The 11,672-nt window shown below is 44.6% G+C and overlaps 1 protein-coding gene across 5 annotated transcripts in view; it reads right to left on the bottom strand.

The window, feature by feature from the left end:
* The window catches only part of Mcf2l2 (MCF.2 cell line derived transforming sequence-like 2), a 223,572-nt gene that overhangs the window by 203,863 nt on the left and 8,037 nt on the right, over nucleotides 1–11,672 (bottom strand). For 2 of the 5 annotated variants that reach the window (XM_013513458.1, XM_013513467.1), the window contains exon 1: nucleotides 11,304–11,666. The exons of 2 other annotated variants lie outside the window; for them this stretch is intronic. In XM_013513458.1, the coding sequence (XP_013368912.1) occupies nucleotides 11,304–11,379 (76 nt within the window). In that variant the 5' untranslated portion in view covers nucleotides 11,380–11,666. Of the gene's footprint in view, nucleotides 1–1,192; nucleotides 1,256–11,303; nucleotides 11,667–11,672 lie in introns of those variants that run through there. One more of the 5 variants, XM_013513465.1, reaches the window with a different exon arrangement.

The raw sequence follows: 11,672 nt of genomic DNA, 5'->3' as shown, positions 1-11,672 counted from the left end.
CCAGAAGTTGATCTTACCATTTTTTAAGCCATTTTAACAGATGTGCAATTTCCCTAACAGGTGTGCCACTTCCCTCATGACTAGTGTTGAGCATATTTTATGTGCTTATTTTCTCCTTGTATATCTTCTTTATTAATGTGCCCATTTTTAAACTTTGGGTTGTTTGAGGGTTTTATTGTTGAGTTCAAGAGCTCTTTATGTATTCTAGATAGAACTCCTCTGTCAACTATGTAATTCAGAATGTTTTTCCCAGTTGTTGGGCTGTTTTTTTCATTCTTTTTAACAGATCTTTTGCAGAGAACAAAATAATTTTTTTGTTTGTTTTTTGAGACAAAAAACATATACTGACCATATAGCCCAGGCTGGCCTCAAACTCATAGTGATCTGACGCTCAGCAAGCATGCACCACCATGCCTGGTGTTTTCAGTTCTTATAAAGTATAATTTATCAAATTCTTCTTTACAAATCATACACTTGTTGTTGATCTAAAGAATTCTGTCCAGCTAAGATTACAAAGATTTTCTGCTGTGTTTTCTAACAAATTTCTAATTAGGTTTTCCATTTAGAGTCCGTGATCACTTTGAGTTACTTTCTGTCTGTGGGGTGATGTACAGCCTTACACCATTCTCTGTCAAACTGACTTCATACCTTAGTCAAAAATCAATTAGTCATCCTTGGGGGGGACTATTCCTGGATTCTCTTTGCTGGTCCATTGATCCGTAATTCCACCCCTTTCACAACAGCACTTCGTCTTGATTCCTTTGGTTTATAGTAAATATTGAAATTATTTTATGTAAATCCTCTAAATGTGTTCTCTGTCCAAAAAAATTGGTGATAAGAATTCTTTTTTGCCTATTACAGTTTATCTTTTAGTCAACTCTACATTTCTATAAAAATGCTTGATAGACTTTCATTGGAGTTATGTTTAACTTACAATCAATTTAGGAAGAACTGATACCTTAATGCTGGGTCTTCTCCACCTTAAGCACAGACCATATAGTAATTTTATAAACACAGTTTTTTAAATCTTTCTGAAACATCACAGAATGATCACTCCCTCCCCATTCCTTCTGCTTCTTTTTTAGATCACAGATCTGCAAAGCCACAGAAAACGATCAGGAAACAGGAACTCTGTCTTTAAAATCTAGGTTAGTTTTCCCAAAGCCCTGAGGGAGAAAATGCTCCTCCATACCTGAAGGGCAGATCAGACTGGAGTGGAATTTTCCTTCTCACGTCTGCACCATATGTCAAGGTCTAAAAAGTCATAGCCTGAGGGCTTTTTCCTCCTTTGTTAGCAAAGCTTCTTTTGGATCCTGGATGAATAAATAATGCAATAGACACAAAAGGGAATGAAAAGTAGAACACAGGTGCAAGAGCTGAGGAAGCCCATCTTTCCAGCAGAGGTCCTACTTCAAACTTACTTCACTGGTGGAGCAGCAAACAGAGGAGAGTGAGGCAGGAGATGGGAACCACAGTGGAAGAAAGCCAGTGAAATGGTGACCGGGAGGGTGTGGGAGGCCTCAGGAGCAGGGCGGCTGGAGGGCACTTTCAGGATCATGATGGCTCCAGCTCCATTTCAAAGTATCTGGGGTCACTAGGCCACAAACACCTCATCTCCCCACTTGGAAAATTCCCCTGGCTCCCCCCCACCTCCACCTTCTAGGCACATTATTTTTGAGATGCTGGAGAAAAAGACTTGGGTTTCACAACTAAACCAAGCAGGTGCAAAAGAAAGCGAGCAAGTACAAAGCCCAGAAGCAGAGAGGCTGTGAGACTGGAGGCAGACAAGCCCTGCTCAGGGCCAGCCTAGGAATCCCAAGGCGGAGCTGAGAAACCTCAATTTATGTTTATTTAATGTCTGCCTCTCCCATTAGACAATACGCTCCAAGGGGACATCAGTCACTCCTCCTTGTCCCCAGCACGCCTGAGGAGCCACCCAGGGTACTGGGGCCACAGCAGTGCAAGCAGTGACTGGATCTGGCCTTTGTGGGTCATCTGGTCATGGGCAGGGGTCGTGCCAACCCCTCACACCCTGCCTCTGGCACTGCCCAACGCCCAGCTTCCAGAGCTCTTGGGAACGTGCTTAGTCTCAAATTGGGGGTTAAATAAAATGAAACAGGTGCAAGTATCTCTTTGATTGAATTCTAGCTTCCTGCGGTACAAAAGACAAGGCCATAACAAATTTAAACCAATCTGATACAAGGTGGAAGAAAAACAGACACAAACCAAAACTGGGCCGGACAGGATCGGGGATCACATAACTAAGTCAACCAGGGAATCCACAGTGTGTCTTCTAAGCCAACACGCTCCCCTGTTTGGGGCCTTGCAGTTTGTCCATGTGTGTGCACTTTGTACTTGCGTCTCCTCATAGTAAAAGTCCTTTAAATATAAGGACTCTCTTACAGTAAATAAAAGTGTGTAGTACTGTTGTCACCTTGCCATTGTAAGGGGAAGTTGTAACTTTATTAGACTCTAAAAAAATTCAGGTACTTAGCATAAGAAGTCCTATTAGGCAGCAGCCCTAAACATTTTTTCCTTAGTAAAGCTTTACTGCTGTCTAAGCATTTCATATTTATTACCTTTGCATGTTTAAACACTACAAAATAAACTCTCCAGTTTTAACGGACAGTTTTTCTTTGGAAGACAGTGACTATTAATAAATCAACATTTCAAGTGACTTGTAAAATACTTATACTTGTAGATTAACATATTCAAATTTCATTAGGCCTTCCCCCAAAATCAAAACTTTAAAACTCACTAGTAACACTGCTACCATTTACCATTTATACACAACTCTGTAATGGGAAATTAAACCAAATGTGATCACATATTGGCCTGAAAGCCTGCTAGACCTAACTTTCTATTCTGATCCTTCTCGTAGTATATCCTTGTGCAAGTTTCCTAAGCTACTTATATTTAAAATTCCTTCCCCATAAAAAAACAGATTTTCTCTACCAATTAAAATTAATTAAATCAACAATGCATACAAAGCACAATGTATGATGCTAAAAAGGCAGGAAGTAAATGATGGTGATAATAACCATCATTTAAATATTATTTCCATGTCCTCCAGCTTTCCCCAAGCTCTTGCCTGAACAAAAGGATCAATAGGAAGAAGGAAAGTGAGACCGATCTGCCTTCCAGCTTGACGTCATTCTTGCTTTCAAGGCAGAGTTCAAGGTTTCTCCCCTGCCCAGGGAAGGGTCCTTGACCTTGGAGGACTCAGCAGGAAGTAGACTAAACAGGAGGAGCCACAAAAGAGAGAAAGATCCCCCTCTCCACCTGCCTACATTTCCCGCTGCCTCTACAAAGATCCAGCCCAGGTCACACATCTTAGCACTTTCTTGGCTCACTGAGGCTCACAACGACGTTAGCATCCAAACTCTTACAGCTCAGCCTGTACTGACCGCTGATCAGAGACTGACTTGTGATTTTTCAAACTCTGTTCCAGTCCACTGCTTCATGAGCCAAAGCCCTCAGGCCCTTTGTTACGTGGCTGAAACAGGCGCTCTTCAGTTACGGAGCTGGTGTGAAGAGCTGGAACACCCCATCGTGCTCTCCCCATAACAGCTGGTGGGCTGTGGGCCGGCCCCGCGCCTTGCTCCTGGTGGGTCTTATTCATGGGCCCAGTGGCAACTCCATGGAGCTGTGGTACTTGAGCACCTAGATAAGCCACATAGGGGAAGTAGGCCTTGGAATATACACCAAAGAAAGCAGAGACACGTGGAACACACACGGCATCTATTTTGCCAGGGCTGGAGATGCAGCTCAGTGGTACGCACTAGCCCAGCATGCACAGGGGCCTGGGTTCGAGTCCTGTACCACAGAACAGCAATGACAAAAACCACCACCAAACACACAAACCACCCTGCCTATTTTCTTACTGGTTCTAAAAGTTGAAAGCATAAAGCAAGTCCCTGCCAAGTTATTAGATTTGTTTTGGGGCGACTGTTCAGTTCAAAGCCCTCCTCTCTAAGGACTTCTCTCATCCCAGGACTGAGGCACTGGCTGAAGTGGAGCTGGTAGGATCAGAAAGGCCTGTTCCCTTTGGGCTGGGCCAATCTGTGTCTCCAGAGACGCAAGAGAGATCCAGAGTGGAGAGTCAATTGGTGGTGACCGCTGGAGCTGACCAGAGACATGGGTATATGGCCATCCGGGGTCCACACCTACTGACAAGTGAATAGAGAGCTGACCCACAGAGAAAAGCAGAGGGATGGTATCGACAGGGCGGGTGAGCAGCGACCAGGCGACACCAGAGAGAGGGAACCACGCATCTCAGGACCTGACTCTGCACCTGCAGAAAAGAGAAGCTGGTCTCACTGCGTCTTTTCTCCACCCTCCTCTTCCCATCCTCAGTCTAATGTCTAATTTTATTTTACTTTGAAGCAGTTGCACTGTACTGGTTCACATGTGTAGCTGCCATCCTAGAAAAGATGTATCTAGCCCTGAAGGAGAAAATGCTCAGGGATCTTCTCTCTGCTGGTTTTGAGGTGGGGGAAGATTATGTATGTTTTGTTGTTATTCTTCAGTGTGAGTGTGTGATGGGCATGTGTGGTGGGACTTGAACCCAGGGCCTTGGGAATGCTAGGTAAGCACTCTGCCACTGAGCTAAGCCCCCAGCCCCTCTCTGCTGGTACTGTATATTTAAATGACTAAAGTTTAAACATGTAAGCTCCTATGAGGAGCCTCTAGTTTCTTGTTGGGATTTGTGCATTCAGACAGACCGTTAACCCCACAGGTTTTTTCCAACAGCAGAAAGAGTAGAATCCTGCGTGCAGGCCAGCATGGAGCTCTGGAGGAAATGAGTTAGGAATACATTCATTACAAGCAAATCAAATGCCCTGGGCTGACAGATTCATTCGTAACCTGCAGACCCCACTGCTATTAGCCAGAATCTGCTGTTACCCTTCCTCTGCGCTTTCTTACCCTGTCACCATCAATGGGCAAATCCGGGGGGTGGCACACAAGTGCTGAGAGTCAACCACACTCGGGCAGCTGGTTCTACTTCTGAGTTTTTGTCTTCCGCTTTGCACAGCAGAAAGCGGAGGTGTAGCCCCAGTAGTGAGAATTCAAATTCTTCTCCAAAGAAGCCACTGGGTTTGTGGCTTCTTTGGATTGGCCTGTTGCTCTGCCTAACAGACCCGCAGGAAGAAGCCCCAGGAGTTGAGAGGAAGCAAAGCAGCATGGACATGCCTATAAAATGCCAAGGCAAAGGACAAAGCCAGGACGATGACGTCCTTGCATCTGAAGCCATCTCAACTCTCTGGCTGCTTCTCAAGCTGCTTCTCCAGCTGAGCCCCTCCAACAGGTACAAAGCATTCACAGGCACTGAGAGATGCATCCTCCATCCACCCTGGGGAGAGGGTATTGTTCTTCTCATTTTACATCTAAAGACTTACTGCATGCTTGGAAAGGTAGGAATTGTCTTTGATACTCCCTACACTGGAGAAATAATCACCTCCGAATAAGTGTTCCAACACTGACTCCAGGGAACCGAGTTAACAAGTTACCATGGTCCGTAACATGGGTAGTTGTCATTATCATGACATTTCAGCTCCTGTTTGCCCGGGCCATCCACCAAAGGCTGCCATTTCACATCGTGAGTATAATGAAACGCATTCTCTTAGTCTTTGCAGCATATAAATAAATCCAGTGCCTGACTCAGGTTACCAGCAAACCTCCCCACCTCAGACACCTCAAATGCACATGGTACATGAGAGGTGATCAAAAATATGGTGATTAAACATTTTATATTTTTAAAAAGTTTATCACAGAAAAAGACACATTGCCGTTATTCCCCCTTCAAAACACTCTCCCTGGCTTCAAGTGCATTTATTCCACTGCTCTTGCCACAGTCCTCAGTCGATCTAGAAGTCCTCTTTCGGGAGCGTCTTAGCTAAAAACCCAGTCAATGCTGCAGGCAGATGCCATCTAACTGAAAGACAGGCTCATAAAGACATTATGTACATCCTTACCCACTTTTCAGCAGATCTGGCACCATGCAACCTCTGGTTCTTCCCCAGAGTCTAAATGACAACGCAAGGTAAACGTTTTGAATCAGTTCAGGACACGGAGGCAGCCACAACAGTACAACTAAAGACATTCATAGAAAGGGACTTCCAGAACTGCTTCAGAAAGCGGCACGAGCAATGGGATCAATCTGTTCAAAGCAGAGAGAAGTATTTTGAAGAGATTAATGACAATGTGCCTTTTACTGTAGTGAGATTTTTAAAAACTTAAACACACACCATATTTTCTGATTGCACCTCTTACATTACCTATTTCAATAGAGCAATGAATACATTACTAGTTGAGACAGTTAGCCTTCAAGGTAGTAACTGTGGTATAAAGAAAAATGTCTTCCCCATCTCTCAGGGTATCTTCAGTCTACTCCCTGGAAATTGAGACTATGTTAAGCTGCACACAGAATTAAATTGCTAGTCAGCTGACTCGAAAATAAAGAGATTATCCTGGGTTACCCAGAGGACTGAATGTAATCATCAAGGATTGTTAAAAGTAGCAGAGAAAAAGGAAACAAGAAGCCAGAGAGATGGCAACACAAGAAAGCCTGGGCTAACACTGCCTACTTCGGAAATGGAAGAACAGGGCCACAAGCCTGGGCATGCAGGAAGCTTCCAGAAGCTGCAAAAAGAGTCTCCCTTAGAATGCCCAGTGCAGAAAAGCAGCCCTGCTGACACCTTACTTGTGACCATGTAAGACCTGTGTCTGAGTTACAGAACTGTACGAAACTGAGTATGTGTTGTTTAAAATCAGAACATTTGCTACAGCAACAACTGAAATGAACATGGCAACCAAGAGCTCCACCTCTCCCTGAGCGCATGTGCTGATCCTCCCATCAAGAGGTACACTTTAAATTCTCTCCTTAAACCTAGACTGGGTTTGTAGCTACTTGACCAAAATAGCCTGAAAGTAGTGACTTCTTGAGACCAAGCATCAAGATGTTCTTATAAAATCTTGGCTTCATCTGTCTTACAAACCTGGCCTCCTAGGTAAGAATTCCAGACAATTCCACTGGTGTAGGGCCACATGGAGAGGCCTTTGGAGATGGGACCGGCACTTAACCATCACAGAGGGTGAGATCCCGGGCAGGAACAGCCAGGTACCAGCCACAGCACCTTGCTACAGTCCCTGTTGCCATCTAACCACAACACTAACTAAACCACTTGACAGAATGATGAGACATAATGAGATGATTGTTGTCTTAACCCACTAAGTTTGGGGTAGTTTATTCCCCAATAATAGAACACTGAAACAATCTTATGATGATAAAAACTCACAGCATATTATCCATGCTGCATCCAGAAAATAAACCCAGCTTTAATAAACTTCCCTAAGGAAAAGTAATTTTCCTTTAAGAAGTCAGCATATGCTTTTCATTCTGGACTCTGTTGAACAATTTGGGGTGTATCTTCAGCTCTGTGAGCCATGTTTGCCTTTCCATTTATTTGGGGCTTCCTTAATTTCTTTCAGCAATAATTTGTAGTTCTTAGAGTATATATTTTAGACTTCTTTTATTAAATTCATTCTTATTTTATTCTCTTGATGTTGTTGTAAATTATTTTTAAGTATCATTTTCCAATTGTTTATTGCTAGACTTTAGAAAGAGTTGATTTTTGTATTCTGATCTTATATCTTGCAACATTACAGAATCATTATTGTTTCTAATTTTTTTAAGAAAAAGGCTTAGGATCTTCTACATATAAGATCATGCTACAAAATACATAGCTTTACTTCTTCTGTTCCAATGTGAATGCTTTTTGTTTCATTTTCTCCCGTAGCTGCTCTGGCTAGAACCTCCAGTATAAAATTGAGAAGTAGTGGTGAGGGTGGACATCCTTGTCTTATTCTTTTTTTTTCCTTTGTCTTATTTTTTTTTCCTTGTCTTATTCTTTTCAGGTAGGCGCTTATACCATTGAGCTATATCCCCAGCCCTCCTTGTCTTATTCTTGTGGGAAAAATATTCAGCCATTCCTAATTAGCTATGATGTTACTTGCAAGTTTTTCACAAAAACCCTTTATCAGGTGGAGGGAACTCCCTTCTATTTCTAGTTTGTTTTTTCTTGTTTTAATCGTAAAGGTTGTTGAATTCTGTTAAATGTTTTTTCTGCTTCTACTGAGAGGATTGTGTGGGTTTTGCCCCTCATTCTTTTAATATAGTATATTACATCAATTGATTTGTTTTTGGATGTTAAATTAACCTTACATCACCACTTGATCATAGTGTATAATCTTTTTTATATGTCACTGGATTTGTTGCTAGAATGATGTTGAGGCTTTTTGTGTCTATGTAAGAAATGTTGGCCTGTATTATTCTTGCTTGTACATTTTTGTCTCGTTTTAGTATTACAGTAATGCCTAAAGTGAAGTGGTAACTATTCTCACTTCTTCTAATTTTTTTGTTTTGGTAAGAGTTTATGAAGAATTGCTATTAATTCTTTAAATATTTGGTAGAATTCACTAGTAAAGCCCTCTGGTTCTGAGCTTTTCTTTGTGGGAAGGGTTTTTAAAAAGTATTACTATCGCTAATTCATTGTTTTATTACAGGTTTACTCAGCTTTTCTACTTCTTTTTGAGTCAGTGCCTTGGTCCACTTTCTGTTGCTATGACAGGATACCACAGACTGGGTAATTTATAAATGGTAATAGTTTTCTGTCTCACGGTTCTGGAGACTGGGAAGTCCAGGGCTCAGGGGTCACATCTAGGGAGGGCCCTCTCGTTTCATCATACCCTGACAGATGGCAAAGAGAGGGTCAAAGAAAGCAAGAGATCAAACTTGCAGCCTCAAGTCCCTTCATAATCGGCATTAAGCCACGCATGGTGGCATAGTCCTCATGACCTAAATACCTCCCACTGGACTCCATCCCAGAAACTGCTGCCCTGGAGATTAAGTTTCCAGCACCTGTTTTTGAGGGGACACATTCACACTATAGCCCCCTCTAGTCTCAATTCCTTCATTTGTAAAGTGGAGATGAAATGGATCCCACCTATTTCACAGGTTTCTGAGATGACACACGAGGATGAGACATAATGTTGTAAAGCACACCAGTGGCTACAGACCATTAGATGTTCTTCAGGAGCAGAAACCACAGCAACCATGTGTGTACACAGAGCTGTCAATGGAAGAAAAGAGGAAGGAAGGTGGGCAAGAACACACCATAGCCAAGGCTGTGCAGGCAATCTAGTTTAGCCAAGAATACTGCCTATTGGATCTTCAAGACTCTCCCATATCCAAAGAAATGGGCAGGATGCTTAGTAATCATCCAGACTGCCTGGAATGGGGGCTGTCAGTGTGGTTCCAGTTATGCAGGAGGATCGCTTGAGTCCAGGTGTTCCAGACTAGCTGGGGAAACAGTGTAAGACCACCCCCCCAAAAAAAAGATGTTTTATAAAACACATCCAGGTCGGTGTCCTCTTTTAACAGATTGTGACCTTCACTCTGAGAGATGCCCTGTGACCTCTCCAAGATCTTGTAGCAGAGGAACCAGTGAAATGATTAATCACTGAAATATCTGTACTGTCACAGTTGAGACAGTGTTCTAAAATGCATCTTACTTATTTTCACAAATTGCCTTTGAACTGAAAGTATTACAGTTCTTATTTTTCAATTTAATGTGAAGTAACTTGACCAGGTCACAAATCTAGCTGGTCATTACCCCAGGCACTACCATTTCCCTACACTGCAATTTCATGCCCATGTGAATACAGTTATGCACGGCACAATGACAGTTTGGTCAGTAACACTCGGTATGTGCAAGAATGCTTTTATCAGGTTATATTTCCTAGGGACTTGGGAGTCTTCTTAGTTTGTTAGTTTTGGAATGGTATGATGTCCCCACAATGATAAAATCACTTAATAGCACTTTTTTTTTTTCTGCCTTTTTGAGACAAAGTCTCACTATGCTGTTCAGGCTGGGCTTGAGCTTACTTTGTAGTCCAGGCCAGTCTTGAACTCACAATGATCCTCCTGCCTCAGCCTCCTGAGTGCTGGGATTACAAGTTTCCGCCACCATGCCTGGCATTAATAGCACATTTACCAAACTGTATCTCCATTCTCAAGTAATATGTGACTGTACTTCACAGTCATCTCAGCATTTGATCCATTTCAAATTCCACGTTCTGTTTACTAGGAGGACTTTTCTTATGTTACCCTGCTTTTTAGCAATATTCCCTATTCCATCTCCCCTGAGAGGATTCTCCTAACCTTTTGTCTTTAAACTTCAGTGTCCCCAGTTGGTGCAAGAAACATTTTCAAAACTGAGTTATCAAAAGTAGACTTCCCCTCCAGAGCATCTTTACAAAGTGCATGTCCACATCGTATTATGCAAATGTGCATCATCCTTGCACAAGCACAAGGGACCAGGTAGTCAAAGCACAAGGGTAGCTCACTAATCACAGAAATACTTAACACAGAAGAACCCAAAGAACAGTTTCAACAAATGCATAGAAAACTAAGACAAACACTTCCTGGCTGTATCGATAAAAATGATCTGTGTTCAAGGACGCGTCTCAGAGTGAGGTCAGCAACAGAAAAAACGGCCCAGATAACCGCAGCCACAAGTTCTGAACCTGTGTGTGCCGCTCTACGGGGGGAAGCCCAGGTGCAAGAGGAACACACTAAGGAGAATTGATGAGTGACTGTCTCAATAGCCGTCTCTTTTCTTTAGCATATAGGGCCTGCCCTTCCATCACAACCTGCAACTCAGGAGCAAGGAATGCTGTTTCGCTCCACGGGAACATTGTTAACAGGTTTATTAATGGCCCTTTGAACTCATGCAGGAGGCTCAGCCTTGCTCGGTCTCCCTGGATGTGCAGAGGTTCCTCACCAGCGGGCGCCCACGTCTCGGCAGGACAGTAACAAGCTGGGAGCAGAGGCGCGGCTATCCCATAGGTAACCTGCATCTCCCTTTCCCTTTCTCCTGAACAAGCCTTCAGTGAATTGACAGCAGTTCGCTCTGGGAAGCGCCGGCCTCCGCTCCTCCTCGGGTCCCTCCTTTCTCACTATCCACTAACCACAACACGAGGCCCCCTCCTCATCCCCCTCCCCGCTGTCGGAGGGCGCGACAGCTCTGCACCTCTCGTTCAGGGTTCAACGGACTTGGCAACCACCTGGTGAAAGCACCCCCCGCGCCGCGGTTGGGACCCCAGGCCTGCGCGTCACTGGGCCCCCACCCGAGGCCTGGAAGCGAAAACCCCAGGCCCTCCCGAGGGAGGCGCTGCCCGGGGCCGCGGGGGAGCCCCCACCCTCCACCGGTGACCCCGCAGCGGAGAGGACGCTCGTTTACCGACATGGGTGATCACCGTGGCCAGCCGCCGGGTGAGCTCTTGGTTGGCCATTTCTTCCTTTAACCAAAACAGCATTTCACCGAAGAATCACTCCTTGCGCACTAAACAAGCCACACGCAGCTGCGTCTGGCGCTGGCGCGGAAGATGTGTCAAGGCATCTCCTGCCGAGGATGCTGTGCCCGCGCCTCGCCTCGCCTCGCTCTCTCCGGGCACACAGCCAGGCTGCTCGCAGCCACGGCCAACTCTGCCGGACACACCGGGCACCCGCGCACCCGCAGGGCGTATTTCAGAGGCGCGGGCGGAGTCGTCCCCGCCGCGGCGCCCGGCATCGGGCGGGAGCGAGGGGAGCGGGCGCCGGGGCTCGGGTT

This window comes from Chinchilla lanigera, unplaced genomic scaffold, assembly GCF_000276665.1.
Source record: "Chinchilla lanigera isolate Chin_1 unplaced genomic scaffold, ChiLan1.0 scaffold00019, whole genome shotgun sequence".
NCBI classification, from domain to species: domain Eukaryota; kingdom Metazoa; phylum Chordata; class Mammalia; order Rodentia; family Chinchillidae; genus Chinchilla; species Chinchilla lanigera.
Note: the sequence above shows the minus strand (reverse complement) of the source record. Positions and strands in the feature narration are given on the sequence as shown.